This window comes from Vipera berus (assembly GCF_964194415.1).
Source record: "Vipera berus genome assembly, chromosome: 2".
Taxonomy (NCBI): Eukaryota; Metazoa; Chordata; class Lepidosauria; order Squamata; family Viperidae; genus Vipera; species Vipera berus.
The window spans coordinates 120,408,886-120,428,872 of NC_138203.1; the positions used below are offsets into that span (position 1 = coordinate 120,408,886).

Genomic DNA, 19,987 nt, shown 5'->3' on the forward strand with positions numbered 1-19,987 from the left:
GAGGGTGGTGAGCACAGCACAAGACATTGTGGGCTGTTCCCTGACACCACTGGATGACATCGCCAGGGCTCGTTGCCTTGGAAGAGTGAGGAAAATTCTCAAGGATGACTCACACCCTGGATGGTATCTCTTTACTCTCCTACCATCCAGTAGGAGATATAGGAATATAGCCAGCCGTACCAACAGGCTGAAAAATAGCTTTTATCCGTGGGCTGTTAGGCTTTTAAATGGGACATAATCTTATGCAGAATTGACTTGGGAGGCCGGTGTGTGGTGTAGTTGGTTCACATGGTGTGGTAGGATGGAGGGTTTGTTGTCACTGTGTGTTGGGGGGTGAGAGCACGGGGGGGGGGAGGCTCAGCTAATCTCAATGTACACATGTTGTACTTTGACAATAAAGGTTTATTATTATTATTTTGCGGTCAGTGTTGTAAACTCAGGTGTTGTAAACTCAGCGCCACTGGATTTGTACCTCTAGCCACATCAGAAGGCTGCCAATAAGGTCAGGATGAGCTGTTTTGAACCTGAAACAAAGTGGCATTTCAAGTACAAAGCATTTTGCACATTTAGTTGTAAGTATAATCTGTTCAAATATTTATCGGTTCCCACAGTTTAGTGAATCAGAGAAGTAGTCTTTCAGAGCAAAAATAAGAACATATCTAATGAACATCATCATCATGTTAAGACAGAAACAGGAATACTGAACTGGGCAAGGGTCAGTCTCTCTGCATCTCTAAGTTACAAATCCAGCCATTACATTATGCCACTTTATTCCATAGTTGTACCATCACTTTTTTTGCTTGTCTGCCATTGACAAATAGTTTGCATTTAATCACTTCCCTACAAATACATCTGGGGCTTACATAGGCTTTTCAACCTTTTCACCCATTGTACCACTTTTAGGATATGGCAACATCCGAGTACCACCAGTCACCTAGCTCCAGCCATCTCTCGCTCAGGCTTATGTGGTGCTGCCACCGGTTCATCTCATTCCCCTCCCCCACTACTTTTCTAGGATTGTCGCGTACCACCTGCCAGGTGCCAATGTACCACAGGTGGTACCCGTACGACTGGTTGAAAAGCCCTGACTTTGGGAAATATCATAAGACTTTTTTTTTCTTTACAAGGTAAAATTTAAGATATTTCAACTCCGAGTGATTTTTTTTCTATTTCCAGGAAGCTGACAAACTACTAGGGAAACAAAAGAAATAAAACAAAAGAAATCCTTCTGTGGGCTAAGAAATACTTTCTAAATTAGATGTGAAATAAGTAGGGTATTTACTGCAATGCTACATTATCATGGATTTCCACATCAAAGACCTTGTTACAGTGGGGGGGGGAACTGTTTTCCACAGAACAGAACAGTGAGCATTCCTAGCAGCTGCCCTCAAAGTCTATTTTTCACTTCAGTACAACTAACATTTTATTTTCCCCACAGTCAAAAACTGCAAAATCTTAATTCTGTCAAAACCCAAGTTTACTCTTCCAATTTCTACCAAGGAGCTTTCCAAGATAGCCAGATTTTATTTTTATTTATTATTTTTTAAAAAAAAAAAATTTTAGTCTGATTCACCAAAATCTTTCTGCCATTTCTCTGAAATACATTATATAGTGTTTCCACTTTTCTTCACCTCAATTAATTCCCATTGTGATATTGCATCATTTTTAAACTGAGAGTTTTATTTCAAGGCTGCCTATATTCAAGGACAGACGATGACTCGGGCAGAAGGTTTAGTTTTAATGTACATATTAAAAGACATACACACGCACAGACAAAATGGTCAGTCTTTCTTTGACAAATGGGCTAGGGGAAATCACTGTAGGGCCACCGGAAGGGATAGAGTGGACTGTATCGTGAGTCATGCCACAACAGTTTCTTTTCCAAGAAGGAGATGGTTTCCAAGGTGAGCACCAGGGTTTCATACTTCAGCATGCTGTGCACATTAAGACCTAGAGATGAAAAGAGTTATTGGACTCCACAGATGAAAAACAGGAAAGCAGCAGTCCTCAGCTCCAGAGTCCCCCAAGGGTTTGTGGACCAGAAATGTTTGGAAACATTGTTGGCACTGGAAGATGCCAGTTACAGAATAGTTTTTAACTGTTTTTATAAAAAATAGTTATATAAAGCTTTTATGTGTTATGTCTTGTACACCACCCAGAATTGTGTTATGAGGGAGATGAGTGGTTTCTAAATGAGCGAGGCAGAGGGAGGGAGCTGGCCTCAGTGAGGACCTCAACAAAACGTAAGAACGAGCAAATGATTACACATGCCTGCTCTTAATGCACTACAAAGACAGGCAGCAAGTAAGTCATTCTTCCCGTGTATTGACAAGCCTGACTACTAGAAGTGCTTTTGGAATATTGGCCACAGAAAGGATCAAACCCAAGTTCAAGCACCTTGTAAGATAAGGGCGAAGGCTCGTTCTCTGAGCTTGTGGGTTGGTTTCCAAACGTTTCATTACCAGGCTAGGTAACATCTTCAGTGGCTTTGGTCAGTGCTCTTCTATTTATAAGGGCTTCGCGTGTGGGAGTGTCAAGTGAGTCTTCCAATGGGTCTTGTGAACCCCTCAAAATCCAAATCAATCACATAGCTAACTGGAGACAGCAACAAACCTCAACCAACCCACACAAGCCCCACTCCCCACACCAGCAGTTCACCTTCCAATGACCCTGGCCTGAGGTCACCGCCCCAAGAACAAGCCCTTATAAACAGAAGGTAACACTGACACAGATCCCCTAAAAGCCGCTGAAGATGTTACCTAGTCTTGTAATGAAACTTTTGGAAACCAACTGTCAGGACCCTTCATGTTTATTGCTCTCTTCCGTGACACAAGCCAGATGCTAGCCCCCCCTTTTGTTTCCCCAGTTCAAAAGGCTTCTCCTTTCCTTTGAAATGCCTAATACCGGTTCAATACACATCAATTCTCTTCTCTTCGGGAGATGGCAGATCCATGGAATAATGTTTGAAACATTCTATTTATGAATATGATATAAATGGATTCTGACACCAACCCACAAGCTCAGAGAACGAACCTTCACCCTCATCCTACACCCAAGCTATAGATATTCACCACTAATGCAAACCTCGTAAGATGTTGCTTGGCCTCTCATTGCTGGCTTAAAACAACAGAAAAGGACTAGGAGGGAGGGAGGACACAAGGCAGTGGCATTTGCTACAGACCTAACCTGCCCTGGATAATGTAACAGAGGTAGTAGCACTTCATAGGTGAGGTAAAAACATTTGGAGTGGTAGAAGGAGGTGCTGTAAGTTTCTTGTGGCCTTTTATTGAAAAAAATCTTAATAAATCTTTGGTGCTCTCTCACATACAGAAAGACACTCTTTCTGGCAGCAACCTCCAGGATTTGCAGTTAATATTTTCAGGCTGTAGGTGTAAACACCAACAGTTTGCAAAAATTAAGAATCAGGCCTTTTTTCTCAGGAGAGGCCAGCAGCCGTCATTCTTTTTTTAAAAGAAGGTTTTATGTAAGATGGGATGTATGTTATCAATCCCTTTTATTTCTTGTTAAATCTATAGAGGGGTAACCGATAGAACAACCCTGAAAAACAAAGGAAGCAGGTCATCCCCAAAAGTGGAAAAGGACAAAAGAGTTTTCAGCATCATTCCTGAGGCAGGAGTTACTATGCTAGTTAAGAGACTGAGAAGGGAAAAACACAGGCCTCTATAGCTTGAGCAGACAAGGACTCATCTTTTGAAGAATCCTGCCTATCCAACCCCCAACTCACCTATTGCCGGCACAACTGTAAATGTTTTAAGGCCGCTTGTTGCAGACTGGATGTTTTCAGGTATTTCATCTCTGAAAGCCAAGAAGGTAGAATCAGGTATGTTATACAAGCTCAGATCTAGGATCGCCTGAATGCAAACATCTAGCCAGTGCCCTCCATTTGTTGGGTAGAGCCCCCTCTGACTCCTTGCCTCAAGTCTCTCCCATCTCTGAGTAGTGGGTCAAAAACGAATGGCACATTTCCTTAGTAAAAGAATCCAGGCTTCCTTAAGATCGATTTAAAAAGCCTCAGCAAGATATCAGGGTTCTAGAAGAGGGACTAGCAACAGCAGCCAACCTTTAGAGAAAGGTTCCCGGGGGTTCTCCTGCTCTCCTCCCATCGTACGCCCTGCTTCCTGACGTTCCATTTATTGCCTCCAAGGATGCCCCAATTCTGGAACTTCAGAACAAGGTTGGCGTTCAAATACTCTTATTAGGGCAAGGGGCGATATTTCTTTCAAGGTACAAAGGTTGACTCAGCCTTCCATCCTTCCGAGGTAGGTAAAATGAGGACCCAGATTGTTGGCGGCAATAAGCTGACTTTGTAATAATGCCGCTTGGGGGGGGGGGGGGGCGAAAGCTCTAATAAGCAGGCATAGAATGAAGGCTATTGCTAAGCACATTGGTTTGTGCTTCTTAGATTGTAAGCCGCCCTGAGTCTTCGGAGAAGGGTGGGATATAAATGGGATTAAAATAAAAAAAATTAAAAAAAAAGAAGTATCAGGCCATTTCATTAATTATACAGCAGGTGCAAAAAGACACCTCCACAGTCAAAAGATGCAGGATTTCTGGCACTCTAAAGGGGTCTTTGTAAAATCAGAAACTTCTACAATGCAACTCTGGGGCGTTTATAACTGGGGGTATTTCAAAAACCTGGATTAAATCATAAGGTACATGACTGAAGCAAAAGCCATATGGGGCAGACTGATGTCACGACCTTAAAATATCATATTTGATGTGCTTAGAAAGTAGGTATCCCAAATCAGATCTAGTCCCTGCTCTGCCGCAAACAAGAAATGATTTAATAACAGCCATGAGAATGTTGTACTTAATATAACACGAATGCACCAATCTACAAACTTTTTACTCTGGAAGAAATACATTCATCTGCCAGAAAAGCCCAATGTATTATAATACTTTCTAATATAATTTTAAAGACAGTTTCAGGAATAGGCGTATTGGGCCTTACAAATACTGTAGCCTTTGGGTTACGATGGCCATTGGGGCCATCATTAAGTAAGACAGTTGTAGAGCATGATGTCGCATGACTGCGTCACTTAGGGAAAGTAATCCCAGCAGTTGGTGGGTGAGAGCCAAGGGCAGGTGGGCACTGCAGAGCATGGGTGGACACCACAAGGTGGCACTATAAGCATGGGCGATTGCTGCAGGTGGGCGCTATGTAGTGTGAGTGGGCAAATTCCATATGTGCCAGAATGCAGGTGGATGGGCAAAAAGGCAGCAGGAGCAGGAACGATTAGCAGCAGCGAGTTGCAACCTCTTGCTAGCTTTCCCATTGACTTCGCTTGTGGGAAGCCAGCAAGGAAGGTCAGAAATGGGTATCACATGGCCACAGGAGGCTGCAACTGTCGTAAGTGGCTACCAAGCTCCCAAATTTGCAACCATGAGACCGCGGGGACACTGTGACGGGCGCAATTTTGAGGACCAAGTGTGAATCACTCTCATTCAATGCCACGGTCACTTTGAACGGCTGCTGAAGGAGCGGTTGTAATCCAAGGAGTACCTGTGCTGTCATCCTTATAGCTCAATGTATTAAATTGCCCCTGTGATTGTCAATTCATGGGAAGATGAATAGCAGTAGACAAACTCCCATTTGAGAGCCTGCAGGGCAACAATAATGTTCTCACTCAGACTCCCACTAGCTAACCTATGGTTCCCCTGAGATGCAGCTTGAAAACAGATTTACAGGAAAAATATTCCATGGCTGAAGAGACCAGTAGTCCTAGACAAAACAAGCTATTTTCCATAGGGTGCCGTGTGTGTGTGTATGTGTGCACGCACGCGCCATCCTTGTTACCTCCCAACCAAAATCAACTCACACATCCACAAACAACACTGATCTTCCCCAATGTCTGTAGCGAGCCAAGTCCGCCAAATACTGAGGATCAAACGTTGGCATCTCTAGAGAGTCCACAATGTGGAGATCACCCTGTAGGTTGGTGGGGGAAAAAAAAACGTAAGGACCTCTATATAATCCAGAGACAGATGAACTATTCCACCAGAATCCCTGTTTCTGGAACCATTTGGGAATGAAAGAAAAAGGCTTTCACACTCCCGCCCATTAAACGCTTCCATATTCCCCCAAGTCCATCAATCAGTCCAGCCAAAATATGACAACACACTGCTGAGGCTTAAATTAAGCTGCACGTTCCCTCTCCAAAACCCCTTGCTCTCCTTCTTAACTCAGATTTCTGGGCAAAAGCATGCAGAATACTTGAAATACCCGAAACTGAGAACTTGCATTAATTTAAATGTAGAACGCTTAGAAAATAATTCAGCAAAAATGCTCGAAACCAAGTATATTCTCTAAATATGTTAATAGAGCCCATCGGTTCTCTTCCTCCTCTGCCCGCCTGACATAGCAGCTGCTTTAAAAGTTGCCTTTTAACTTTAACACATTGATAGATCCCTTAAGGCAGATGGAGTGCTTCCCAGGCCTACACAAATGCCCATTTTAATTAATTGCAGTGGACTCATGAGAGGCCCAAAACATTTCTGAACTGTACAGAGAGCTGCTAAAGGGAGCATTCAAACTCCCTACCAGTACTCCCTACTAAAGGGAGCATCCACTGGAAAACTAGCTAGGAATCAACCCGTAAGCAGACCAGGACAGAACAGGCCTTCGCACTGCAACATGGCTCTCGTACCTGCAGCTGCTTGGCTGTCAGCGCCACCTTGAGGCCGAGGACCCGCTGTTTCATGGGAAGCATATAGTAATAGCTGGTGGGGCCACGGGGGCCAAAAGCCATACCACCTAGAAGGAAAATAAGGAAGTCAGAGTGCCACTCTTACACAGCTGGGCTGGCTGTGAGCAGCAGAACCAAAGGGGCAGGGTGATGTTGGGGTTCAAGAGCTGGGCTCAGACTGGAGAAACGCTGGCTCAAGGCCACCCTCAGCCACTGAAGCTCACTGGGTACGTGTGGCCGGTCATGTACTCTCTAGCCATGTACTCCACCAGGATGTTATGAGAAATGAGAGTGCCATGTAATGTTGCCTCCAGGATGCACACTGTAAAAGGTGGTTCTCATTAAATGACCACACGTTTGAACCAGAAGGTTCTGAGAAAGTAGTACTTATGACTGGTCTCGCATTTATGGCCACTGCGGAGTCCCTGTAGTCACATGATCCAGGCCACTGGCTCACAACTACCACACATCACTCCATCCCTTGGTCCATTTGCAGCCTCCTTTGCTGGCTTCCTACAGGCCAAGTCAGTGGGGAAGCTTGCAGAAGGTCACAAATGGCAGCTTAACAATGTCAAAGGAGTCACTTCATGATGGCAACTGGAAGTGCTAGAATTTCTGTCATTAAGCAGCGCAATCATGTGATATCAGGCTCTACGACATCACTTAGTAATAGAAATTCCAGCCCCAGTTGCCTTTGTTAAGTGAGGACAATCTGGACTGTCTTGAGCTCTGGAGGAAATAAAATGACAGAACTTTAACAGACAGACAAAATTAATGGCGGCTTTTTTAATGTGCCAAGAAAAATCAGAGAAAACTGCTGGGAACCTGCTGCTTGTGCAGCCGGGTTGAGAAATTAGCTGCTGGTGAAGCTGGGCAGAGGCTGCTCCTGCCCAGGGTTGGCGCCCATGAAAGGACAGAGATCTCTCTGGGGAAGGGCCCCGCTGCTCCTGGGATGCACACTGAACACTGAACCACGAGGAGCAGTGGACCTTGTTTATTTATAGCAAAAGCAACCAATCATATTTTATTATTATTCAAATAGACCAATCATGGTTACACATGTGTTCTTCTAAACTATCCTAAATGGACATTGGTGGTAGAGGTAGATTCAAATACAGTAATGACCAATCATTTGCAGGAGGCGTCAGAATTTGCCTTAAATGGAATAGCCAATGGTGTGAAGGAATACTGTGATTATGCCCTTATCTGGCTGTAGCCAAATGACCTCTCTCCTAGGTTTCTTTGTTTTCTGGGTTTATGGCTTACTTCCTTACACATGGTTCACTGAAGACTTTCCATGGTAGAAAAGTACTAGCCAGAAAAGTACTAGCCAGCTACATGTATAGGAACAGAGATCATGGTTATTCCAACATCTCCTCCGTTTTTGTTTTAAATGCAGAATCTGTATGTTCCGCTTCAAAGTTGAGGAGGGATGGGTTCTTTAGAGACGCACCTTCGGGAGAGTCAAGAGGCGAACGAGCCCAAAAGGCATTTTTATTTTCCTCTTTTAGGAGACAAAGGAGTCTCTAGTTCAAATTGAGCATTTGGCTCTTCTGGATCCTCCTGGGGAAGGGATTGATACTTACTGTGCCATAAGGAATGAATTTGTTTAACAGCTCTCTGTTCAGCTATCAAAGAAATACTGTTAGTAATAGTACTGATAAAAATATGCAAGACACAAGGTAAACAATGCATCCTAATGCAATCATACCAATTAAAGCTACAATAGCTTGGAAACCAGGTAATTTGGGAAACCAGGAGCCAAATAATTCCTGAAAGTTGAAACCATTCCAAGTTTGGACAGGAACATGAGCTACAGAGTTCACATTGTCCCTCAGTCTGAGTATTCGTGGCGACATGGATGATGATGGTAGACTCGTTGTTAACAACAGGTTGTTCCTTCTCGGTCCATGCGATGGGGCAAAAACAGTGTGAAAAGAGTCATTTTTGACTGGAAGCAATGTCAAAGGTGTAAAGAACGGGATGGGATAGCTGGTGAAGTGGAGGCACAATGAAATACTGCAGGCTGAGTAGGCGACAAAACTTGACATCTGGGGTAAGCTTTCAGATGGAATTGTGTTTTAGTGGCATCAGTCAGTGGTGTTAGAACAAAGCTGAAAAAAGTCACAAACCATGCTGTCATCTTTAATGGGTTCTGCAGTTGTGTTTGTGGAGGCATGATACGGACGAACGTGGCGACCTGGGATCCACAGCACTTTGTCTGGCAGCTGGACTGCAGCGTAGCCTCTTCCCCAAGTGAGAAGGTCTGCAGGGCCTTTCCAAGTTAGGTCTGGAAGTTGGCGATACCACACTTTGGGTTTAGGCTGATCTGCAACTGGAGATGAAAAATGCCGCTCTGCGGCTGTGGTTAAGGGATGGCCAGTCAAGTTTGAAAAGTTCAGAGTGTAGAGGCAAAGGTTAAGAGTTTCTTGCACTGCTGGGAGGTTGGGGTTTCGTTTTCCCCCGTTCTTATTTTTATAACTATCTAATGCATGTTTCAAGGTTTGGTAAGCCCTTTCCACCAAGGCTTGGCCTTGGCTATTATATGGAATTCCAAATTTGTGTGTTATTTGCCAATGATGACAAAATTCTGCCATGGCTTGACTGCTATAGGCAGGGCCATTATCTGTTTTGAGTTCTTTTGGACATCCCAGCACTGCAAAGGTCCGAATACAATGATTAATGACATGTTTGGTGGCTTCTCCCCTTAGGGGGGTGGCCATGATGAATCCTGAAAAGGTATCAATTGAAATTAATTTCAACCTCTGAGGCGACTATGCGAAAGGGGGGGGAGAATGAAAAAGAGAATCAGTGAAAAGTTCAGAGGGGTTAGAAGCATTAAGAGGAAACGAAATGTCAGCCTTTGTTGTCGGGCTGGCTGACTGCCCCCCCTCTAGATTCCCTGCTGGGAGCCAGAAGAGGCGTGGCCAAACAGCATGTGATAATCAGCGATGGTCATATGAGTGCCAAGGTAATTCAAACCTGTGATCAGTGTATTTAGAATGAAGGCCATATTGAGTCACAGCAGCTTTAATGTCCTTAATAGTTTTCGGAGTCAGAGGAGTATAAACAGGTAGTGCGGGTGGAGGTGGTGGGGGGGCAGCAGCAGCTGCCCCATCAGCTGCAGCCCCCCCAGCAGCAGCAGCAGCTGGAGGAAGTACAAAAGTGACAGGATAGGCAGCACAAGCTTCTAAATCCTCTGGATCTAATATCCCGGAGGCACGAGCTGCAAGCATAGAGTGAACAAAAGGTGCCCCTTGAGTGGGGCTGGGAGGCGGAGGAGGGAGATTTGAAGGAGGAGGAGGGGGAAAGGGAGGAGGAGGTTTAGAAATGGCAACAAACTCAGAGGCTTTTGGAGCAGAGGCAGAAGGAAGTTTTTCCGGAGGGAGATTTGAGGAAGGAGGAGGAGGGAAGGGGGGAGGAGGGGGTTTAGGGATAGTGATGGCAACAAACTCAGAGGTTTTTTCCTCTTGGTCGGGGACAGGCACAGCAGGGGAAGGAGAAGAGGCAAAAGGAAGATTCTCCGGAGGCAGAGCAGAGGGAGGGACAGGCACAGCAATAGGAGGAAGTTTCTCTGATTTTTCATAGGGTGGGGGCGGCACGGAGAAGGTCAATGTTTCGCCCGTCCCTCCTATCTGGTTAAAACATGCATAGTGGAGAGTTAAACATTCCATTATGATCCTCCACAAGTTTAAAAATTTTAATTTGGTCCATGTAGTCAATTTGAGTGATCCCTTTTCAGGATATTTTGGGCATTGTTCCCACACGTTGCCTGTTTTAAAAGCAGCCAATTTCATGGAGGCTTTGGCATTATCAATTAATTCCCTCAACTCCTGCAGATGCGCTGTCTGCTGTTGAGAGAATTTTCCACCCATACTCACGAAAGGTCCTGCGTCTAGCGACGGACGAGGATGAGTCGCGGCCACCGTCGGGCGAATGAGAATGGATGGCTGAAGACGTATTCCGCAGAATCACGTCGGGGTCACCATTTGCTGAGAACCTGCTGCTTGTGCAGCCGGGTTGAGAAATTAGCTGCTGGTGAAGCTGGGCAGAGGCTGCTCCTGCCCAGGGTTGGCGCCCATGAAAGAAGGACACAGAGATCTCTCGGGGGAAGGGCCCCGCTGCTCCTGGGATGCACACTGAACACTGAACCACGAGGAGCAGTGGACCTTGTTTATTTATAGCAAAAGCAACCAATCATATTTTATTATTATTCAAATACACCAATCATGGTTACACATGTGTTCTTCTAAACTATCCTAAATGGACATTGGTGGTAGAGGTAGATTCAAATACAGTAATGACCAATCATTTGCAGGAGGCGTCAGAATTTGCCTTAAATGGAATAGCCAATGGTGTGAAGGAATACTGTGATTATGCCCTTATCTGGCTGTAGCCAAATGACCTCTCTCCTAGGTTTCTTTGTTTTCTGGGTTTATGGCTTACTTCCTTACACATGGTTCACTGAAGACTTTCCATGGTAGAAAAGTACTAGCCAGAAAAGTACTAGCCAGCTACATGTATAGGAACAGAGATCATGGTTATTCCAACAAAAACAAATCATTTCACCCTTCTGATCAAAAACCATGACACAGGTTCAGGTTTCATGGCTTAATGTACTTCAGGCTTATGTAATTCTAGTTCTTTAAAACATCTTTAACCAAACCAAGATTCCCTGAGGGGCCTACCGTAGATTCCGGCGTATAAGACTACTTTTTAACCCATGAAAATCTTCTCAAAAGTCAGGGGTCGTCTTATACGCTGGGTGCTGAAACTTTAGGAACAGGGCTGGCTGGAAAACCTGGAGTGGATCTTCCATTTAGTCTGCGCAGGGAAAGCGGGACCAATTGGAGTAGAAGCTGCAGTCTGTGATTTTTACAGGCTGGGGTCTGGGCTTCTTTCCTTCTAAAGTTGAAGAGCAGCTGTAGACAGGTGGCGAATGCAAGAGCAATTTGAAAGGCAGGTGGGGAATGCATAGCCAGAGCTGCAGCTTAGCTCTAAGGACACATTTGACTCAGGAACTGGGCGGGCTGGCTGGAAAACCTGGAGTGGATCTCCCATTTGGTCTTTTTTTAAAATCCCATTTATATCCCACCCTTCTCCGAAGACTCAGGGCGGCTTACAATTTAAAGCACAAATCAATGTGCTTAGCAATAGCCTTCATTCTATGTATATGCCTGCCTATTCACCCCCCCCCACAAGCAGCATTATTACAAAGTCAGCTTATTGCTCCCAACAATCTGAGTCCTCATTTTACCTACCTCGGAATGATGGAAGGCTGACTCAACCTTGAGCCTGGTGGGATGAGAACCTGCACTAATTGCAGGCAGCTGGGGTTACTTAAGGCTCTGCGCAGGGAAAGCTTTAGAGTGAATTAGGAAAAGTGAAAAAGTGAATTAGGAAAATAGGAAAAGGGTTGCTGGAATTGGGTACGTGTAGTTTAATGAAGAGAAGGGTGAGGGGTGACACGATAGCAGTGATCCAATATCTCAGGGGCTGCCACAAAGAAGAGGGAGCCAAGCTATTCTCCAAAGCACCTGAAAGCAGGACAAGAAGCAATGGATAGAAACTAGTCAAGGAGAGAAGCAACCTAGAACTAAGGAGAAACTTCCTGACAGTTAGAACAATTAACCAGTGGAACAACCTGCCTCCAGAAGTGGTGAATGCTCCAACACTGGAAGTTTTTAAGAAGAGACTGGACAGCCATTTGTCTGAAATGGTATAGAGTTTCCTGCCTTAGCAGGGGGTTGGACTAGATGACCTCCAAGGTCCCTTCCAACTTTATTATTATTATTATTATTATTATTATTATTATTATTATTATTATTATTATTATTATTATTATTATTATTATTATTATTATTATTATTATTATTATTATGTTTAATCCACTTGCACTGTTTTATGTTTACATGTTTGATGACAAACAGCCTTATGTTTATAAGTGACAGTTTTCCTACTAAGTACCTGCATGTCATAAGCATTTGAATTAAAATTACCATATTAAAATCAAATCTGATGTTTTTTAATTTTTATTTGGTGTGCGTTGGAAGAGGGGTAGTCTTATACGGCGAGTATAGCCCAAACCCTATAATTTAACAGGAAATGTAGGGGGTCGTCTTATACGCCCAGTCGTCTTATACGCCGGAAAATACGGTATTTACAAAAGCAAAAAGACAAAAAAAATTCTCATTCCTGTCTGCAAGAAAGCTGTGAAATCAAAAGAAAACTTGCAGAAATGAAAAAAAAGGCAAGGCAAGAAGCAACGTTTACCTCAAAATAATGTCTTACAATACTAGATGCAATTGGTTTTGTGTTCCTCTGCTGTGGTCTGATGTAATGGCCACGTCCGTCCCCACCCCCTTAATTACAAGAAATGGGAAGAGCTGGGAACCAGAGAGAGAACTTTTCACTCACCTCCATGCCATATAGGTGATCGGATACTGCCATGCCGGGCCCTACCCGTGCCTTTCTGCCTCCAGGGTTTCCTACCACCGCCACGCATCTCAGCACGGGTCTTGGTCTTGGCATAACTCTGGAAATGAAAAGTAAGATCTGAGACTAAAGCTGGAGCAGGATGTGTCGGGAAAGTTCACCAGAGTGTTCCATGAAGTTTCTGCTTCTCATTTCACTCACTCTCTCATGATTTTACATAGGTTAAACCAAATTTGAACCAGGGACTCCCCACAGCAGCTTAGGAAATGTTTACAAATATGGCAGAATCATCAGTCTGACACACAATTTCTGAATCTGTACAGAGCAGGGTGACTCTGCTCGCTGCCAGCAGTTTAATCCTGACTGGCTCGAGATTGACTCAGCCTTCCACCCTTCGGAGGTCGATCAAATGAGGACCCAGACTGCTGGGGCCAATATGCTGACTCTATAAACCGCTTAGAGAGAGCTGTAAAGCACCATGGAGCGGTATATAAGTCTAAGCTCTATTGCTATAAAAAGGACTCCCTAAGCATGCAATCATTATGGTAGTTGTCCCTTTTAATATTTTGTGCTGCACAATTATGGTATATGCAGTTTTACAGAATAACAACCCTCAAGAACTCCTGCAACTCTTGCAAAAAATCAACCAACGATAATGGAATTTCACAATGTGAAATGCAAGTGTTTCTAAATTGTATTCTACAAGACCTGCCACTCTCAGTATCAAAGGCCATTTATGATCTGAGGAAGAAATAATCGTTTTCTGGGATTCCATTTTCTAAGGCTAAGATTTCATTTTCTAAGATTTTGCTCCAAGTGGGAAAGCAAGCCACCCCTGCTCCTGCTACTTTTTCACCCATTCATCTGCACTCTGGCACATGCGGCACTTGCCTGTATCCTCATCTTAACGCCCAGAAAATGAACAGGTGTGTGATCTTTATGGCTGCAAAGCAAGCCATAGCTATTGACAGGGACAAGTCAACTAGTTTTCCAGTGTTTGTGGACTGATATTCAGTGCTCTTAACTGTAATTGATTAAGAATGGTGAGAGCCATGGCACATTTGTGCTTTCTCCGGAGTGGGAGAAATATAAGGCTACTTAGCTATCCAGCTTTATCCTGGAGGACTGTTTGGATATGGCAGCACTTTTCTTGCAGAGGTGCCCCCTTAAGCCTATTGCACATCTCTGTGAACAGGTAACCTCAGGTACAACTTGGTCATCCAAGGCATTTGTTGCAATCTACATTCCAATACTCACAATTCTTTTGAAATTCTTCTGCCAGATGGCCACCGCATGTAGGATATCAAGGCTGAGAGGGAAAAACACAAGACATGCTTCAGATAGAAGCAACAGCTAGCAAAATATATGAGAAGCAAGCCATGTACGTGCACTCGAACAACAGAAAGAGGCACAGGCAAACCAGTTCAGTATTGGTGCCCTAAAATTTCCTAATCGCTCATAGCTCTAACAGCTGAGATATACAACATGTCAGATTTTCACTCCCATACAACTCTAACTTCATATGAATTGTACAGTCCAGGAGAACAGATTCATCACTAAGTGGGTCAGATGCTGCCCTTGGAGAGGATTCCTAATGTTTTAAAATCTCCACAGCTCTTGTTTGGTAATCATTATTTAACTACATTCTTTGCCCCATCCCTTCTGCCCGTTAACTCCCTGCTCCTTCACCTATCTCTTCTTGGGAGGGGGGGATAGTGAGATAGCTTGCTCGGTTTCAGCAATCTCTGCAATTATGAGCTTTATGGGAATTTGTGGAAATCAATAACACAACAGCCTTTACCGAGGCATCACTGCAAATACATCCGGATGCAGGTCTGCCAGGCCCAGATGCCTGGCATCATAATGTTGCAACGATTCGACCCAGGTTTGGACTGGTTTAAGGTGTTTGGGGAAGGGGAGGCTGCATTTTCGTAAAATTGGGTTACTGGAGACTACTTCAGGAGATGTTTCTAAGAAAGAGAAAGAGAAAAAGACACAGGGCAATCATTGAAGAGGGTCCTTTAAATGGGATAAAGCAGTTACAGATCATACCTAACTCATTCAGGTAGTCCTCAGGGTACAAACTGCAGTTCAGCCTAGCAATTATGGTCAATTATGGTTGTAAGTCATGAGGATCATGATGAGTGTTATCATGTGACCGGACCCAATTTTACGATCTTTTTTAAAAAAATCTCTTTACTTCCCAAATTAAGTAAATTCATTATTCACTACTGGGCAGTTTCTTCCAGAAACCAAAAGTAAATGCCAGTTTTGGTCGAAGGGGGGGGGAATTCTCAAATTGCCATCCCATAACTGCGGAAAAATGGAAATGGCCATGAATGCAGTCACATGACCACGGAGAGGAGTCAATGAATGTCATAACTTCTGAACTGGGTTGCAAGTAGCTTTTGGGCGGTCTACCATAAGTCGAGGACTACCTGTATTACATGTTGAATAATCTATTCACACACACACACATCCCTAATGACAGGAAAGAAACAAAGTATTCCTTATCCAATTTATAAATACTGTACTTGCTTTCTTTGTTACTTGGGGAAAATGCTGCTGCCCCATTGTGGGTTGCTTTTTAAAAGCCAGCAACAGAATTTTTCCCCAAAAAAATACATTAGAAGAGTTCAGAGTAAAACTGGAAAAATATTACCCACGTGCTTCACAGATAACTAAACTAAAACACTTATTTCCCTTTTATACATGCTTGCATCAAATATATAGGACTAATAGGAGTAGTATAAGCAGTTGTCCAAAGCAGTCCAAAATGTTACCTAGCCTGGAGACAAAAAGTCTGGAAGCTAAACAGCAAGCTCTGAGAATAAACCACTGCCAGCATAAGCAGTTGTTCCTCCTGTCTTACCAAATGGAATACACTACCTTTCTTCTTTGGTAGTAATGGGTTGTGCAGCAAAGGCAATTCGAAGCATCTGAAACATGTTGTTCACAAAAGCTTTAAAAAGGAAGCTGCAATTAAAATGTCAGTGTGTACATACGCAGTTAGGCATAGGTGAGCAGGGGGGTCAAACTGCCAACCCGTGGGCCGGACACATGATCCGGAAGCTGCACCCACCCCATTGCCGGCAATGGCAAAGCCTTCCCAATACGTTGCGCAACATCACGTGATGTCGCGAGTTTGACATGTCAAATCCAAATTGTCTCTGTTTAAATACTTTATCAACAAATGTTTTGCTAATAATATGCTTTATGAAGAACCTATTTCAAACACACTGCACATTCCTAATATGGGCATAAGAAATTGGGAAAAGGAAAAAGAAAATTTCATCTAAAAACCTCCAAATATGAATGAACAATGATTTTTTTCTGTGAGAAATTCTGAACCATAACTATTTTCATTTCCTAAACTGATTGATATCACATCACATATCTAAGTCACTTAAAACAAAAAAAAAATGGTTGAGGATAATGTAAATTGTAATTGACTCAACTGGAAGAGAACAGTTTAGGAGAAGATGAGTTATCTTTTTTATATATACAAAAAGTAGTCTCTGATATTTGTTAAGCATCTTTTTTTTTGTCTGAAGAACTGACCATAGGATTTCTCACAAGGTTACTTCAAGATTCCTGTTACTGTGCATTTCTAAAACATTTTTGCAAAATAATATTGGAAGTGAACAAAAAAAAACCTATTCCCTACAGCAGATCATAGCTTGAAGCAAGCACCAGTATTTGATAATAATTCAATTAACTCAACCAATAGCACAGCAATTATGTTATTTACCTAAGGCTGGGGAAACTTGGCTTCTAATTTAATTTCATTCTGCAAGTTACCCTGGTCTAGCCAGTAACTCCCAGGCTAACTTAGTTCATAGAATTGCTGCTATAAAAACCTGTGGTAATGGGGAAGATTCATAAATATAAATTTACATACATAGAAGTAAACCATGCTCTCATGAAATATACTTACTTTGCAATGAAGATTCATCCACCACAGCAGCTGAACCATCTACGTTGCCAACCAAACTTTGTTCTTTGGACAATGTAAAAATAAGCTTGGAATGGAAAATGAAACAAAGATTATCTCCAGTGCAAAGACAGTATTCAAGCAGAATGATAAGCCATATTAAAGCGTAAGAGGGAAAAATGATAGGTGGATAACCAGGTACATAGCTAATTCTCTTTCTCCCAGTTTGCTTAAACAGGAATAAGCCAAAATTCAGTTTCACTAAATTGTTTTTGGGTTATGGCAAACTGGAAATTGTGGTTTAAAGCAAATAGTAGTTAAATAATCCAGGATTGTTGTTCAGTTGTTCAACAACTGAGTAAAGGAAAAGTGCCTCCAAATATTTTGGACTATAACTGATAAAATGCCCAACTATTGGTATATTGGCAGGCCAGGCCATGGAGAAACTATAGTTCCAAGTTAAAACATCTGAAGAACACCCTGACTTGTGATTCATAGGATCAATGTGTTATGGATTGACTGTCATTAGGCTGCTTAGTCTGTATCACTACTACTTATACCTGGAATATCCCAACCTTTTTAATTGTTGCAAAGGCAAATAAAATATCTGAGATGAAATGCAGCATAAAGCTCTAATTCTGTGCATCCTTATTTTAGCCACAGTACTGAGTTGATGAAAAGACATTAAAAGAAGTGCCTTTTTATATCCATTCCATTGTCCTTGCCATCATCTTTCTTATTAAAAAGGTAAAGGTAAAGGTTCCCCCGCACATGCATGCTAGTCGTTTCTGACTCTAGGGGCCGGTGCTCATCTCCGTTTCAAAGCCGAAGAGCCAGCGCTTGTCTGAGGACGTCTCCGTGGTCATGTGGCCGGCATGACTAGACGCCAATGCCGCACAGAACGCTGTTACCTTCCCACCGTAGTGGTCCCTATTTTTCTACTTGCATTTTTACGTGCTTTCGAACTGCTAGGTTGGCAGAAGCTGGGACGAGTAACAGGCGCTCACTCTGCTACGCGGCACTCGGGATTCGACCCGCCAAACTGCCGACCTTCTGATCGACAAGCTCAGCGTCCTAACCCACTGAGCCACCGCGTCCCTTATTACATTCTATAATTCCCTGTGCTACTGAATATGAGCAGCTCACTGAAGAAGGAATAGGCTTTCTGATTATGATCCCCAATATTTTTTCTATAAAATTCATTGCATATAAAAGTCAATCACACTTGCTAATTAGTGTATTTGTTGAACTACACACTACCAACCAAAATTACTCTATAGCACTGTCCAAACACTGCCAGTGTTATTAACTATGGTTCAACATTTCACACAAATGCTGCTGTATCCAGGGTTAACTGGGTAAATCATTACTGTTCTTAATAAGTAGTGAACACCTTTTTCATCAGTACAATGCAAAAAGGTATTACTTTCCCACAAAGCCTGCAAACATCTTCTCAATGTAGCACTGCTCAGATGCATTGGACAAGTCCCACAATCCCAAGTTGCACCTTTTCCAAAAGAGTGCTACCTTAAAAAGAGGTTATGTTCATGCAACTTGCTAAAACATGAGTATTTAATCAAGATTACCTGAATTAAACAGAATTAACTGGAATTATACATAGCCCCAAAGCAAAAGAAGCTTTGATTTAGAGTGTTCTGTGAATTCATACTGATCTTATTTATCAAGGGAGTTTATTCTTATTAACAGATAATTCTTAAATGAGATCTAGTGTGATGTAGAAAATAGATGCTTATCAAGAAGTCACAAGGATGAATTCCCTTCAAATATTATATTCATGTTGTGATCTTAGATAAGCCATTCTCTCCATTTAATTCTCACAGGAATGTTATAAAGATGATTCATTAATAAAACCATGGGAAGAAATTATTTTAAACTAATAAGGAAGACAGAAAATGAAATAAACAGCTACTAAATAAATAATAGGAAAAGAAAAGAAACTTTGTGACCAAGGATTAATTCTTATCCAATATGAGAGTATGCAATGATTTTCTATGCATAGACTCCTAACAACTTTGGGATCACCCAGGATAGCCAAGAGGGAATATTCTTCTGACCTTAGAAGATGTAAACATAATGGCTGTACTGATACAACATAAATAGCCATGGAAAACACAAACATAGAATCAGTTTGGTGTAGTGATTAAGGCATCAGGCTAGACACCTGGACACCACCTTAGGCACAAAGCCAGCTGGGTGACCTTGGACCAGTCACTTTCTTTTAGCCCTGGAAAGGAGGCAATGGCAAACCCACTTCCGAAAAATCTTGCCAAGAAAACTGCTGGGACTTGTCCAGTCTCTGAGAATTGGACATAATTGAGTGAAGGGGAGGATCACAACCATGATTTAACCTATTAACCTATGCTAAGTTTGCACAAGTTCCCCCCTGCACAGAAAATACGATGAGGAGCTTTGATACCGTGCCAGTAGGCTTTCTCAAGGCTCATCTAATAGGCCCTTAGGGGACCTCGTTCCTTGCACAATAAATCCTTCCCGGCCACCCCGGTAGCTTCCTGCCCAGTTTCACAATCTCTCTCACCCGTGAAGCAGCTCTCCGGTTGGACAATTGAGCCAGCAGGCGGATCATCGCGGCGAACCCGCCGCCCCGCAATAAGCAAGATAGATGCACACTAGAGGGGCAGATCGCTTCCGGCTCGGAGTGATGACGTCACCCCAAAGGAGTTGGCGCAGATACATTAAAAAGCGCGGGAGGGTTCTGGAAAGTCATGGGGGGCATTCTTGATTTTAAACACTGTAAAGGCAAGGAAGCTCCCTCCAAGTCATCTAGAATAGATAATAAATAAATAAACAAATGTATTGATACGGTAAATACATATTAATAGTATTCCGTCAACAGAAGTAGTTTTTTTAAAAAAAACCGGAAGTTAACTAT

The 19,987-nt window shown here is 42.9% G+C and overlaps 1 protein-coding gene across 2 annotated transcripts; it reads right to left on the reverse strand.

Moving 5' to 3' along the window:
* Positions 1–1,725: 1,725 nt before the first annotated feature.
* On the reverse strand, positions 1,726–19,761 carry MRPL4 (mitochondrial ribosomal protein L4). 2 transcript variants are annotated; one of them, XM_081318229.1, is made up of 9 exons: positions 19,634–19,761; positions 17,080–17,164; positions 14,944–15,112; positions 14,400–14,451; positions 13,125–13,242; positions 6,669–6,775; positions 5,841–5,950; positions 3,746–3,816; positions 1,726–1,950 (listed from the first exon to the last, which is right to left on the reverse strand). In XM_081318229.1, the coding sequence occupies exons 1-9, from the start codon at positions 19,679–19,681 to the stop codon at positions 1,805–1,807; spliced, it is 906 nt and encodes a 301-aa protein (XP_081174355.1). In that variant the 5' UTR covers positions 19,682–19,761; the 3' UTR covers positions 1,726–1,804. The 2 variants fall into 2 exon arrangements, with proteins under 2 accessions (XP_081174355.1, XP_081174356.1); XM_081318230.1 differs by lacking the exons at positions 13,125–13,242; positions 14,400–14,451; positions 14,944–15,112; positions 17,080–17,164; positions 19,634–19,761 and adding an exon at positions 8,419–8,790.
* Between the last annotated feature and the right edge of the window lie 226 nt (positions 19,762–19,987).

Excerpts from the sequence above, each read along its gene's own strand:
- MRPL4 (XM_081318229.1), bottom strand. The coding sequence starts at position 19,681 with ATGATCCGCCTGCTGGCTCAATTGTCCAACCGGAGAGCTGCTTCACGG. Across the intron at positions 14,452-14,943 it reads GTATTTGCAGTGATGCCTCG|CCTTGATATCCTACATGCGG; the intron begins GTAAAGGCTGTT and ends TTTCCCTCTCAG. Across the intron at positions 3,817-5,840 it reads TCAGTGTTGTTTGTGGATGT|AGATGAAATACCTGAAAACA; the intron begins GTGAGTTGATTT and ends CTTGGCTTTCAG.